The sequence below is a fragment of the Oncorhynchus mykiss genome, chromosome 2, assembly GCF_057628025.1.
Source record: "Oncorhynchus mykiss isolate SJ-2025 chromosome 2, ASM5762802v1, whole genome shotgun sequence".
NCBI lineage: Eukaryota > Metazoa > Chordata > Actinopteri > Salmoniformes > Salmonidae > Oncorhynchus > Oncorhynchus mykiss.
The window spans coordinates 58,314,655-58,329,095 of NC_143023.1; the positions used below are offsets into that span (position 1 = coordinate 58,314,655).

The following is a 14,441-nucleotide window of genomic DNA, read 5'->3' on the forward strand; positions in this document are numbered from 1 at the left end:
TGCTGCGTTCACCTTTCTATTTCACTTCAGTTATCATAAAATGTACAGTGAAATAGAACAGGAATCAAGTTGGTTCCACTAGGTTATGCTCTGGACATTATATACATCTAAGTAGAAAATAAGCAACAAATAATGTCAGTTTCAATAAATTATGTTTCACAATTGGGTTATCAAACGTGTCAATGTAATGAAGTGGGTTACCTTCTGCATTTGTACAAATGATGAGCCTGTGAAAGCTGTTGCTGCTGACGGTTGAATGTTGCTGGCCGGATACTTGTCAACATTCATAGGAATGCTCACAGCGAGGTCATGTCTGCATGATGCTGATGACAGCCCACTTGCTGGTCTTTTCGATGCTGCATTTTTGGCGGCAAACTAGATAGCTCTCGAACAACTGCAGCAGGCAATCTTATGAGGTGGTGTTGACTGAAAGAGCCTGTGACAGGGTGATATAATTGACTGCCAAGTGGCGAATTGCATTTTGTTCTAAAGAAATGACAAAGTTTTTTGCTAATGCACTTCGCAACCAAAATGAAAACTAGCTGTATTTGTTTGGCTGGGGAATTAGCTTACTAGTTTATCAAGCTAGGTATTTTTTAATAGTACTTTTCACATAACAGACATTACCTGTCGTTGTTGATGAAGCTATCTGTGTCAGCAGGGTAGTAACTCGGGTTACTATCAGAGGCTTCATGATGGCGTGTCCTTTTCATAGCAATCGAGGGAGACTCTGGCAACAACGGAGGAGGTGTCAGAAGGGTACTTGTGTCACATGACACAGTTTAAAAAAAATGTTTGACAAGCTGTGAAAATAGCAAGTGAACAGTGAATAAAATACTTTTTGGAGATTGCTAAACCATTTGAATCACATTGCTGGACATGTTATGATACTAGTGCTGAGCAATTAACGGAGTTGTAGTTTTCAACAGGCCAAAATTCTACATAGTTTAGCGCAGAAAACGTGGTAATTAACTACAATGACGATAATCCATTGCGTGCCCACCTACTTGACTGGTCTGTGTGGAGCACTGAGACCCACAGAAATTGACAGAACAGAGAATGTGCAATCAAGAGGGACAGAAAGCAGTTGCTTCGCAAAGTATGTCTACCTGAAATACATGATCCAAGTGATTGATAGTTGGTTTTCAGCAGTCATAGAAGTATGCCTTATTTACTTTGAAGAGCTACTAAAATTGTGATTTTGTCAGATGGCATAGGGAGCAGCTCTATAGAGATGATATGATGACTTGGAATGAAATAATAAAGTCATCAAATTAAACAAATGTTTAAGTAATGTGCAATATGAATGGTTAATAAGTGATTTACAGTAATGGGCAGTCACTACCATCATGGGACTTTTATTAATAGTTGTATTCTGTGTTGTTACAGCTTTCAACCCACATAATGCATACTGCATTTCATGTCAACAGTTCATGATAAAACATTTTTTTTAATAATCAAACCGAAATGACCTCAAAAAGCACTAATCGCTCAGCACTATATGATACCCACCTTCACTCCTTCTGGAAGGTCCCGGCATCTGTTCATGACCAGGGGATCAGTCTGGTACCCAGATTAGATTAAGGCCGGTGACGCCGTTACAGTATGCAACCAACTGTCATATGTTTTGCTATGGCCCTGGGTTGGTTTGTTACTGCTAGTTAGTACATACATAAGTTAGATGGTACCACCATAGTTGCATCCAATATTTATGTGTGCCCTAAACATGGGTTGCACTTCAGAGGCTAATGTGACTGTTGTCTAAATGACACTAATTTAGAGTGGCATGGATATATGTTGACATGCTAAAGTTGGCAAATAATTAGTAGGAAACAACTTTGCCATATGTGACCGACTGGCTCGATCTTATGTAGCAAAACTTGAAATTGTGTTTTTTACATTGGATAAAAGTAGAAACTCCGAGCTAGAAAATGGTATATTATACACTACAGTTGAGGAACAATGGGAAAGTAATTCTGCTTTGAAAATTGATAAACTTGTAACCTCACTTTTGAGAAAATTTCCCTTGAATGTTTTGGTAAACCTAGAAACCTAGAGAGCTTTCATTTTTCTACACCCATTCAGCATCGTTCACACCTTCTTAAGCCTTAGCCCCACCCATCTCTTTAAATATTCACATGAGGCGATTTCAAGACTAGAAGGTGGTTTATACTATGTGTATCGACAGTTGTCGCAGTGATATCATTTTGTTTAGACACATAGCTAGCTAGCTCAACAATTATCCGAACTCATAACATTACTACCCCGCATGAATCTGCAGGTAGCTAACCAACCAAGTTACATGTTAGCTATCTAGTTAACATTAGGCTATAACGAGTAATGCAAATGGCTCAAATATGAATAATATTACTACCCAGATCATAAGCGTAACGTTAGTTGACGAGTCAGCCAGCTAACGTTGGCTAGCTAGCTAAAAGTATGCTTTAACGTGAAATGAAAACTACTTTCTGACTAAATTAGAAACATATAATATCTGAAAATGTAGCTAGCTAGACTCTCTTACCCGTATACATGGATGGACGCTTCTCCCTCTCTGTCACGGATCCCATGGTTGCCCTTAGTTTGAAGATGTAATCCGGAGATAGGTGTTCTCTTTTCGATCCCTTTGCATATTTGCCATCAAATGCCAGCATTTTCTCCATCTCCTTAGCTATCATACTCTAATTCCACTGGGCATTCCACTGATTTCAAATCTTGGCCCTCCAGAAAGTGGAGAGCAACACTTTTGCAGTTCTACTACGTAATATCTTTCAAAAAAGCGGCGTTATAAAGGAATACCTACACAACCAGCTCATGTTATAGACAGAAGCGTCCTACATGGCAGAAAAATCAGAACTCATGGCTCGGCATGTCCAGCCCATCCATTATCTCAGCCAATCATGGCTAGAGGTAAGGATCCTTTCTTTTTCTGTGGTTAAACCAATTAGGCTGATAATTTAACAATTTGATTCATATTTACAGATGGCATACAAGTCTGTTATTAAGGCACATGAAAGTTCATTTCTGCCATAAAACACATTTTGCTAAAAAAAACAACGTTTAAATTCAATTGGCTCTCCTGTGAAATAGTGACGTATACCCCTAGTTTCCTGAAACGAGTCACATATTATGATGTTGTCAATTGACTTTAGAGAGATAGCAATTACTGTTACTAGCAATGTAAGTAAAAAATAGCTAGCAATGCTAAAGTTAGCTAACTAAAATATGGTGGTCCCCTCAATCTTAGTTACCTGGCTAAAGTTATACTGCATCCACAGTTAATCTGGTGACATCACAATTCTGAAAAAAGTTTTTCCTATAAATGATTTGCGTACATCTGAAATGTTCTCGTGTTTCTTCGACTAAGTTGTATTGAGGTAGGCTAATGTTAGCCAGCCATCTAGCTAGTTAGGGTAACTAGCATCTACTATGCTAGCGATAACGATGATCAAAATATACATAACCTGATACATAACCAGCAGTCTATCACCTAGCTACCGGTATACTCACCAACGAACTCCAACCACCTAGTCCTTCGGCAGGGCATGCAAACCAGTTGGCTGTGCATCCTGCTGGAAGCATGCATTGCATGGTCAGTCCGTATAGGGCTTTTCAGTCTAAAACGTCTGTGATTCTTTAAACGCGTTGGGGGTGATGAAACAGCAGAACCCCATTCAATGGTTTTTAGGGGTAGTCACTCTAATGTGCTTCAACGCCTGTCTTTATCATAAAATAGTTAAATTAACTTTTAGGTTTGCTTTTTAAAACAGAATTGTGGTACAAGCAGTCATGTGCATTTGTAACAGTATAACTTTAGACCGTCCCCTCGCCCATACCCGGGCGCGAACCAGGGACCCTCTGCACACATCAACAACAGTCACCCACGAAGCATTGTTACCCATCGCTCCACAAAAGCCGCGGCCCTTGCAGAGCAAGGTGAACTACTACTTCAAGGTCTCAGAGCAAGTGACAACACCGATTGAAACACTATTTAGCGCGCACCACCGCTAACTAAGCTAGCGTTTCACATCCGTTACATATTCATGGATGCCAAGGGAAGCCAGGCTTCACCAAACATTTATTTTTTTTATTATATATGAAAACATACAATTATTTATCTTCCGTCTCTCTGTGTTTCAGAATTTTCCTTCAATTCACAAGAAGCTGAATGTATCTCACAGGAGAAAGCATCAGAGTGAGCCAAACACCTCCCCTATATCTCTCTACGTGTAGGCCATCTATCTGATGCTGTATGGTCCAAACGAGTATGACATTGTTACCGCCAGTAGCATTAAAGGCGAGGGAAGACGGCGAGCATCTGGCCTCCCTTGACAAAAAAAGTATAAAAAAATTCCAATCAGCTTTGACCTAAACTGAGAGAGCTCAACTGTGAATGGTCCTGGCTCATGAAAAGCTTGGATTTGGCATCACTCCTACCAAATCCCATTGAGAGCATAAGTAATTGACAGAAAAACAGAAATTGTTGCATCTTGTTGTGCTGTTGTCCTCTAGTGGTTAGCCATCTAGCTAAAACCGGCCCTTTCCTAAATTAGCCATGGATGGAGATAGGGATTTGGACTTGTGGTTTTACTTAATTCTCCGTACTGGCCAAATACTATAATGACGATTCTGATCCAACCATTAATTCATACATTATTGTGCCCCTGGCCTGAGAGGATGGAAGTTCAATATGTAGCCAGATGTAGAAGGCTAATGTTAACTAGCTAACGTTGCCCATGAATGGAAGTTTACTTTGCGACTGGTGGTAACTCGGCCTTTAGGCCTATACAGTATATAAAAGGTCGCAAGGCATATGAATTAACAGGTTAAAGAGCAAACAACAAATTATCACAACACATAGGCTTGGCTTCCCCAGTGATTTTACACATGCACTGCTACTGGTAACAAGTGCCTCAACTTTGAAAGAGTCCCATCTTAGTTCTTCAGATTGCAAATGTACCAATACAACACGCTCAAGTAATAAATAGCATGGGGCTCTCTGGGAAAACAACAAACAAGTTGCCAAAATTGACAATAAATTAACGAATGAATAACAAAAACTAGTGTCAACTGCTTCAGGAAAACCATTTCTCTAGAAGAGACGCAAACAATAACATGGTAACTACTGTCACAAGATATGAAATAGCATGAGATCAAAGAGCACAGTGACTGAGGATGGTCTTTGGACAACTTCATGCAATGCCGTTGTATTTCTGCTACAAGCACAGCACAGAGCACTGATGGTGAAAACCTCAAGTCAAGCCATATGTTTAAAAGTTGAACGAGAAGACAGACAGAATCCAGCTAAGCCTGGTCTCATCTCGAGTATGCTGTCGTGACTCCTTTTTTTGGACAGAGGGGTTACAAAGAGTAGGGATGCAAATCACACCAATGGGAACAAAGGGGGGTAGTTGTCATGGCAACAATGCTGTTGGATAACATTTTGTGGATCTTTTAGTAGACAGCCAGCCAGTAATGGGCAATGTGGTGATTTAGGCTCAAACACCAGTCTTACCGTAGTAAACATGCAACAGACTCCCTTTTCTAAGCAGAGGCAAGTACCAGCAATAAAACTGATTTACAACTAGCACAATTAGTAGAGGTCTCATTGCAAGACAACAGCAACCACATCAAACGCATAGAAGAATGGAGAGAGAGGAGGTGGAAAGGACAAAATAAATATAAAGTACAAAATAAAGGACAAAATAAATATAAAAATATCTGCCATGCATATGGAGGTGCATATAAAAGGCTATTGCATTCAAATTAACACAGTTTCATTACCTGTGACTGATATCTTCATGGTGGCCTCAAGGGGCCGGTTGTTGTCCAGGTCTCTGCTCAGCCTCAAGTCCCCTGTGTCCTGGTTCAGGATGAGTAGACTCAGCTCGTTGCCTTCCACAAAACTGTAGTGGAGTTTATCTGACACATCTGGGTCCTGGGCTGGAACCTTCCCAATCACCCCAGCCGGAAAGCTGCTGGACCTGTTGGTGATGTAGTTGTTGAAGATGATCTCAAAGTCACGTAGGACAGGGGAATTGTCATTGACATCCAGCAGGCGGATGTGCACGATGGCGCGGCTGACTAACGGTGCAGAGGTTGCCTGGACGACGATTGTGTACTCCATCTTCGACTCGTAGTCTAAATCAGTAAGGGCGATAAGATCCCCATTGAAGATGTCTAATTGGAAGACCTCTGGGACGTTTCCTTCCACTATTTGGAACAGGATCTGCGCGTTTGTTCCCTCGTCGGGATCTGTAGCGGTAATGCGGGCTACGACAGAACCCACAGGACTGTTCTCCACTACACAGACGTACAGTTCGTCCTTTTCAAACACAGGAGCATTGTCGTTGATGTCCAGGATGGACACATGGACGTCCACGGCTGCCTTAAGAGGCGGAACCCCCTTATCCACAGCAAAGGCCTTCAGGTTGTACACAGGCACATTCTCCCTGTCCAGTTTCCTGGCTGTTCTAATGATGCCAGAGTACGGCTCAATGATGAAGTCCCCCTCTCCATCATCCCCACCCTGAAAGGTGTAACTAAGCCTCCCATTAGACCCGGAGTCCCTGTCAGAGGCAGAGATCTGGAGGACGCTGGTGTACACAGCTGCGTCCTCAAACACAGTCCCCTGGTATATGTCCCTGAGGAACTGTGGCGCATTATCGTTAGCATCCAGAATGATGATCTCCACATATGTGGTGTCAGATTTCTGAGGGATGCCGTTGTCGCAGGCAATGATAGCCAGCGTGTAGGAGGCCTGATCCTCATAGTCGATTTCTATCTGCGTGGTTATGCCACCTGTGTCAGGGTTGATCTTGAACTGTGGCACGTTATCCTCCATGACGTAGCTGATGCGGGCGTTCTCTCCAGTGTCCTCATCTGTGGCACTGATTACCACCACGGTGGAGCCCACCGGTTGGTCCTCGCTGATCATCACCTGGTAGTTGGCACTCTGGAACACGGGCCGGTGGGTGTTGGCATCGGTGACGTTGATAAAGACCTGTGCTGTGTCATAGCGTGTGCCATCTGAGGCGGTCACCGTCAGGACAAACTGACGCTCCTGTTTGTAGTCCAGCAGCAGTGCCAGGGTGATAACTCCCCCAGCAGTCTGACTGGTGATGGCGAACCTGTTCCGCGTATTGCCGCTGGAGATCTGGTATGTTACCACACTGTTGGCGTCCCGATCTATGGCAGAGAGTGCTAGTACACTGGTACCCACCACAGCATCCTCATTAATTTTAAGGCTATACAATCTCTGAGTGAAAGTGGGGACATTGTCATTCACGTCAAGGACCGTCACACTGACACTGGCCGTGGAAGACATGGAAGGAAACCCATGATCCACTGCTTCTACGCCAAAAGTGTAAAAGTCAGTGGTCTCCCTGTCTAGCTCTACACTGACTGTAATCCACCCTGTGCTGTTGTTTATGGTGAAGGGGAAGCCTGGAGCCATGTCTGTTAGTCTGTACTCCAAATGAGAGTTGTCACCGGAGTCTGCATCAATAGCCTGAATATGAATCACAGAATAACCAATAGCCACATTTTCCAATACTGTGGCTTGAAAGGGTGTGCTAACAAACATAGGGGCGTTATCGTTGACATCCACAACTTGCACTACAACTATCCCTGTGCCATTAATCAGAGGTGGTCTTCCCCCATCCTGTGCCTTTATTCTCAGATTGTATTCCCTGATGATCTCATAATCTAGAGGGTTGATTATTTCAATGTCACCTGTAGGGGAATGGATGTAGAACTGGCCCTTCACGTTACCACTGACGATGCTGTAGTGGACTTTTGCATTGTTGCCCTCGTCTTTGTCTGTGGCCTTCACCTGGGCCACTTTGGTGTTCACTGCCACGCTCTCAAGCACCTGGACTACATACCTTTTCTCACTGAACTGGGGGTAGTTATCGTTCTCATCCTCCACAGAGATATACACTGTAGCCGTGGCACTGCGGGGGCCTGGGTCTTTACCCTGGTCATTGGCCTCCACTATCAGCAGATACTGGGTCAAGGTTTCTCTGTCAGGCCGAACCCTAATCTTGACTAATCCATTTCTAGGGTCGATTTCAAAACCAGCATTATCTTCTTCCTCATTCACAATCTTATAGATCATATTGGCATTTGATGGGGCATCCCCATCTGTCGCCCTTATAGTCAACACTTCAAAGCCTACCTCGACGTTCTCCCTAATGCTGACCCTGTACTCTGTCTGCTCAAACACAGGCCCATGATCATTAGTGTCACTAATAGTGACGGTGAGGTAAGCAGTGGCCGACCTTTTAGGGATGCCATTGTCTGTAGCAATAACTTTGAATACATGTGTATCCTTGACCTCCCTGTCCAAAGGCTGCAAAGTTGTGATGCTGCCGGTCTGCAAGTTGATTTGGAAATAATTATTGGATCTGCTATCGAACAGCGCTTCCATATCATATACAACCTCACCAGCATCTCCATTGTCGGTATCCAGTGCTTTGAGCGTAATTACGCGAGTTCCCGCGGGTTCGTTCTCCGGGACAGACACCTGATAGTTGGGCAGTTGAAACTGGGGAGCGGTATTCACATTTCTCTTTTTACGTTTGGTCAATGAATCCAGTCTCCCCAAATCCCTGTCTGTAAACATGGCATGACTACGTAGAGAATTAAATCGCAATTTTACACGGACAGTGGTGTAATTCCATAGATTTTGCACCTTGCAGAGTAAATCCAACTCGTTCCGCTCATTGAATTGCAGACAGTTTGGAGAAAAACTCCCGTTATCAAAGACGGCTTTCCAGTTCCCTCCCGTACATGATGAACGATAAGAGTGAGGTTGTCGAGTAAATAGTGGTAAATGTTCATAAATGTTCAAAAGCAAAATACTGGTAGAGACGCATGGCGAAGTCGACACTTTTGAGAGAACGTTCATGTAAATCTCGGGCTTACCTTCGGCGCTCTTACTCCTATATTTAATTAAACAATTTTGCCCATGCACAAAAGTATTGAAGTTAATTAAAATAAAGTTTTCCGAGGTAATGGATTGGATCTGAATGTAAAGCGGCGCTGGGTTCTTCGGCAACTTCGCACAATTCACTTTTCCTGAGAAATATACAATTCCATGTTGTCTTTCAATATTGAAAATGTGTCTCACGTATTTAGGAGTTAAAGTCCTGTCTATTTGATAGATCCAACCCCGTCCAAGAGAGACATTTCCGAGCACTACTCCAGGCTGAAAATGATCAGAAACGTGTACATCAAAAAATGCAAACACTGGAATGTGTGATACAAAACATGTCCATAGCCAAATAATTTGTAATTCCATGGTTTAAAACGCATGGCATCCAACAAATCGGTCAAAAACACCTATAAAGTCCACTGAAGTTTTTCCCGGGTGCTCGCTGTCCTGTCCCGTTCCATGATTAGTTAAAATGTTGCGGAGTGCTGTACAGCGTGCACATGAAATAGTTCAAAGTGGTCTCGCTCTTTCACTGCCCTTCCTCAGATAGCAACCCTTCTCCCCGGGGATTGTTTGTCAGGCAAATGCAGATTCCCAAAATCTCAGCAGCTGACCACAATGTACCATGAAGTGATTCTCCCAAAAATCTCCAAAAACCTCTTATTTGCGCAAGTCTATTGTTTTTGGGGCGACTCAGACTTAGGTTTGCCAATTACATGAACATTTAAAGCCTGTCCTCATTGTATCAAAATCCCCACAAAATCCTCAGAAAATGTCAACTTCATTAAATGCTGTCACCTAGTGGACAAACTTAACTATAGGAAGTGTCTAGAATCATGTGGCCTAAGTATCCATCCACTCCAAACGATCTAACTTTAGACATTATCATTTGATATAACTTTATACATTTGATCATTCTTGGTGCAGACAAGTAGATAGATCACACGTATTTACCATCAGATGCTCTACCAAAATACACGAGGGTACTTTAATATATCTCACATTTGACAGAGCACATTAATTAACATTTTCAATAAACTTATACCAAGTATTTGCTCAAATGTACAAGTGTATGATACCTTATTATGAGAGCACGAGAAAATCTCTGACTGTGTGTGTATGTCTGTTGGCAGGAGATGCTCTTCAGTTGAGGTCAAACTTCTGGGTGGCGAGACAATAGTGGGCTATACCTTCTCTGATAGCAGTGAGCAGACAGGTCAACTCTCTGGCCGTTTTACCAGACCAGTAGTACATTTACAAGACTCGGCATTACAATAACTTAAATTAAGAACGTTTATTTCAACATTTTAAATAATCACAAAGAGCAGCAAGATGGCAACAAACAAAAAGTAAAAGGTACAGTGCCATTCTATTATATAAATCAGATTGGTTTCTTGCATAGTATTTATATGAACTGTCTGGATGTAAATCACTATCTCCTTTTCTAATGATCCTTGATCCTTGATCATCAACAACGAGTTGTACCCGTATACATGACACTAGTGTGTGGTATAGGCACAAGAGAGAGCAGGAAGGCTAGTTGAATCAATGTACACGTACAGAAAATATTCAAATGTAGCCCTATAATGATATTTTTGAAAAGGATAAATTGATCAGGAGTGCATCCTTTAAGGCATTTATCTTCTTGTCTTCCAGACTCCATTTGATCAGGGGACAGCTCAGGTCAATCAACTGTAAGCAGAAAAAAAGATACATAAAATGACGTGTAATCAGTGTGTTCATTTCGATCCTGACAACATATCCACTGAACAGTATTGAATTCACATACCAGTTGATGTAATCCATTTGCATTCATATATTCCATTTTCAAACCTGTATGTAACAATCTAAAAAGTATCATATTAATTCATGCTTTCCTTCAATCTGTGGTCCAACTCATCCCAAACCATCTCAATTGGGTTGGGGTCGGGTGATTGTGGAGGCCAGGTCATCTGATGCAGCACTCCATCACTCTCCTTCTTGGTCGAATAGCCCTTACACAGCCTGGAGGTGTGTTGGGTCATTATCCTGTTGAAAAACAAATGATAGTCCCACTAAGCCCAAACTAGATTGGATGGCGTATCGCTGCAGAATGCTGTGGTAGCCATGCTGGTTAAGTGTGAGTTGAATGCGGAGATCATCCGTTCACCTACTCTGCATCTCACAAAGACACAGCGGTTGGAACCAAAAATCTCAAATTTGGACTCATCAGACCAAAGGACAGATTTCCACCTGCCTGATGTCCATTGCTCATCTTCTTGGCCCAAGCACGTCTCTTAGTCGTACTGGTGTCCTTTAGTAGTGTTTTTTTGCAGCAATTTGACCATGAAGGCCTGATTTACGCAGTCTCTTCTGAACAGTTAATGTTCAGATGCGTCTGTTACTCTGTGAAGCATTTATTTGGGCTACAATTTCTGAGGCTGGTAACTCGAATGAACTTATCCTCTGCAGCAGAGATAACTCTGGGTACTCCTTTCCTGTGGCGGCCCTCATGAGAGCCAGTTTCAACATAACGCTCAATTGATTTTGTGACTGCACTTGAAGAAACTTTCAAAGTTCTTGACATTTTTCGAATTGACTGACCTGTCGTATGTAATCTTCGTCACGCATGCTCTGCCAGAGACGCAGCATGGTATCGAAGAAGGTGCCACAACGCTGACTCATCAAGTTCCTGTCTCCACCACAAGGTCGTGAACCTCGAGTTCTGCCATCTGTAATACATAAGAAACAATATGATTGAGTTGAACATCTTCATTCAGACCCTTTGTTCAGAACCTGGAACACACAGATTGCTATTTAAATAAGGCAATGACTTACGGAGCAGACAACGACTCCAGTTGTCACAATACAGGATTTTGTTATGTTGCCCTTTACACTCCTACCTAGACATTTCTGCAAATGTTTTGTTGTCTGTAATTGTTTTTGTCTTATGTTGCACTTACCTCATATTTTCCAGGAATATTCTTATCATGTTACTGATTGTATCCAGAGTATTTTCAGATTTCGTTAATATTTCTGCTTCTGCTATTGTTGTGTCCTAACCTTTGGTCTAATCATTTTCCCATAATCTCCAAACCGTTACCTTTCAATTGCTGCCATGGTTGTGCCTATGCATTTCATATTTCTTCTGTAAGAAACATAAACATTTAGCCCTATCCATATAGGCCAATTCCCAGGAGGGTAAAAGGTTAATATACTACAACCATGATCACCCATGTGTTTTGGAATTGAAGCATGGAGAGGGTTGAGGTACCCCAGCAAGTCTAGACCCTCTGACCCGATGCCTTGGCAAGAGCCTTTTGACTCATACACTCTGATCTGCTTGGACGCACCATCAAAGACCTGTCGAAAATATTACATGCATACATGCATATCTCATGAGACCTCATGACAAGAAGGCTCAAGGTCACTGGCCACAGATAAAATGACTTCAAATCACGTTATACCTACAGTAGCTCTGATTGGACTGTCAATACCATACTTTCAAAATCTTAGCTAGCAGTTATCATTCTGAATCAAGTCGACAATCTACAGTACTTGCAAATCCTGTTTAATCCTTGTCAAATGAAGAGAAATTATAGATAAAACGCATCAGTGCTCATTGGCCATTGGACCTAAACATTACACAACAAGTTGGAAATTGCAAATTCAAGTGGTTTGGAAGGAATCAGTGGCTAACTGCAAGCATTACAAAGCAATCACTAGCCTGCTATTCACTGGAGTGGGTGTGTGGTCCCAATTCTGGGTTTAAGGGTCTCTTTTCCAAGCTTAAAATGATTAACATTGACCATGCTGTCAATTCAGCATGATTTCTGCCGCGCTCAAAATACGTTTTGAATGGTCATCCAACTCGGAATTGTAAGTCAGGAACTCAGGGAACCTCTAGAGCTACGACCTGAAAATCACTGACGTTTGTTTCCGAGTTTCCAGTTGTCTTGAAAGCACCACAAATCCAGTGAATGCCAGACTTTGATGACAAAGTTTGATGACCAAATTTGCCCATGAAGGAACACTGCGCCACCTTCTTGTTGTAATGTATTGCTTAGTGTTGTGTTGTGTAGTGGCTTTGATGGCATGCCACTGTGTATTAGTCAGTATGTCAGTGTAACGGTATTGATCTGTCAGTTTCCCAAGCTAATTCCCTACTTTTCAGTTGTTCATTTGTTAGGCTATTAGTTAAAGGTGCCACACAATATTGATTATTCTATTATCATGGATCTAGTTCAGTCTTATCAATCACTTAAACATATTTCATAATCTCTTACCTAGCTTGATGAGTGTGTGCCTTTTTGCCTACTTTTTGTTGTTTTAAATAGAGATAGCTAGAAGGGCCATGGGTCATATTAGATTGTGTAGAAATGCAGCAAATGTGCTTTAGATGCCACCCAAAAAATGGGAGGACCCCCAGACCACTGCCAAGTTATGTCAAACAAAATATTGTAAAATATACTGTGTCCTTAAAATGTACAGTGGGGCAAAAAAGTATTTAGTCAGCCACCAATTGTGCAAGTTCTCCCACTTAAAAAGATGAGAGAGGCCTGTAATTTTCATCATAGGTACACTTCAACTATGACAGACAAAATTAATTTAAAAAATCCAGAAAATCACATTGTAGGATTTTTAATTAATTTATTTGCAAATTATGGTGGAAAATAAGTATTTGGTCAATAACAAAAGTTTATCTCAATACTTTGTACCCTTTGTTGGTAATGACAGAGGTTAAACGTTTTCACAAGGTTTTCACACACTATTGCTGGTATTTTGGCCCATTCCTCCATGCAGATCTCCTCTAGAGCAGTGATGTTTTGGGGCTGTTGCTGGGCAACACGGACTTTCAACTCCCTCCAAAGATTTTCTATGGGGTTGAGATCTGGAGACTGGCTAGGCCACTCCAGGACCTTGAAATGCTTCTGGGATCATTGTCATGCTGAAAGACCCAGCCACGTTTCATCTTCAATGCCCTTGCTGATGGAAGGAGGTTTTCACTCAAAATCTCACGATACATGGCCCCATTCATTCTTTCCTTTACATGGATCAGTCGTCCTGGTCCCTTTGCAGAAAAACAGCCCCAAAGCATGATGTTTCCACCCCCATGCTTCACAGTAGGTATGGTGTTATTTGGATGCAACTCAGCATTCTTTGTCCTCCAAACACAACGAGTTGAGTTTTTACCAAAAAGTTATATTTTGGTTTCATCTGACCATATGATATTCTCCCAATCTTCTTCTGGATCATCCAAATGCTCTCTAGCAAACGTCAGATGGGCTTGGACATGTACTGGCTTAAGCAGGGGGACACGTCTGGCACTGCAGGATTTGAGTCCCTGGCAGCGTAGTGTGTTACTGCCGGTAGGCTTTGTTACTTTGGTCCCAGCTCTCTGCAGGTCATTCACTAGGTCCCCCAGTGTGGTTCTGGGATTTTTGCTCACCGTTCTTGTGATCATTTTGACCCCACGGGGTGAGATCTTGCGTGGAGCCCCAGATCGAGGGAGATTACCAGTGGT

General features: G+C 42.2%; 1 protein-coding gene across 1 annotated transcript in view; it reads right to left on the reverse strand.

The window, feature by feature from the left end:
- Positions 1 to 9,703, reverse strand: part of LOC110492612 (cadherin EGF LAG seven-pass G-type receptor 1) — an 83,268-nt gene extending 73,565 nt beyond the window's left edge. Inside the window, exon 1 of the mRNA XM_036951766.2 lies at positions 5,785 to 9,703. Within this exon, the coding sequence (XP_036807661.2) occupies positions 5,785 to 9,304 (3,520 nt within the window). The 5' untranslated portion in view covers positions 9,305 to 9,703. The remainder of the gene's footprint in view (positions 1 to 5,784) is intronic.
- Positions 9,704 to 14,441: the final 4,738 nt, after the last annotated feature.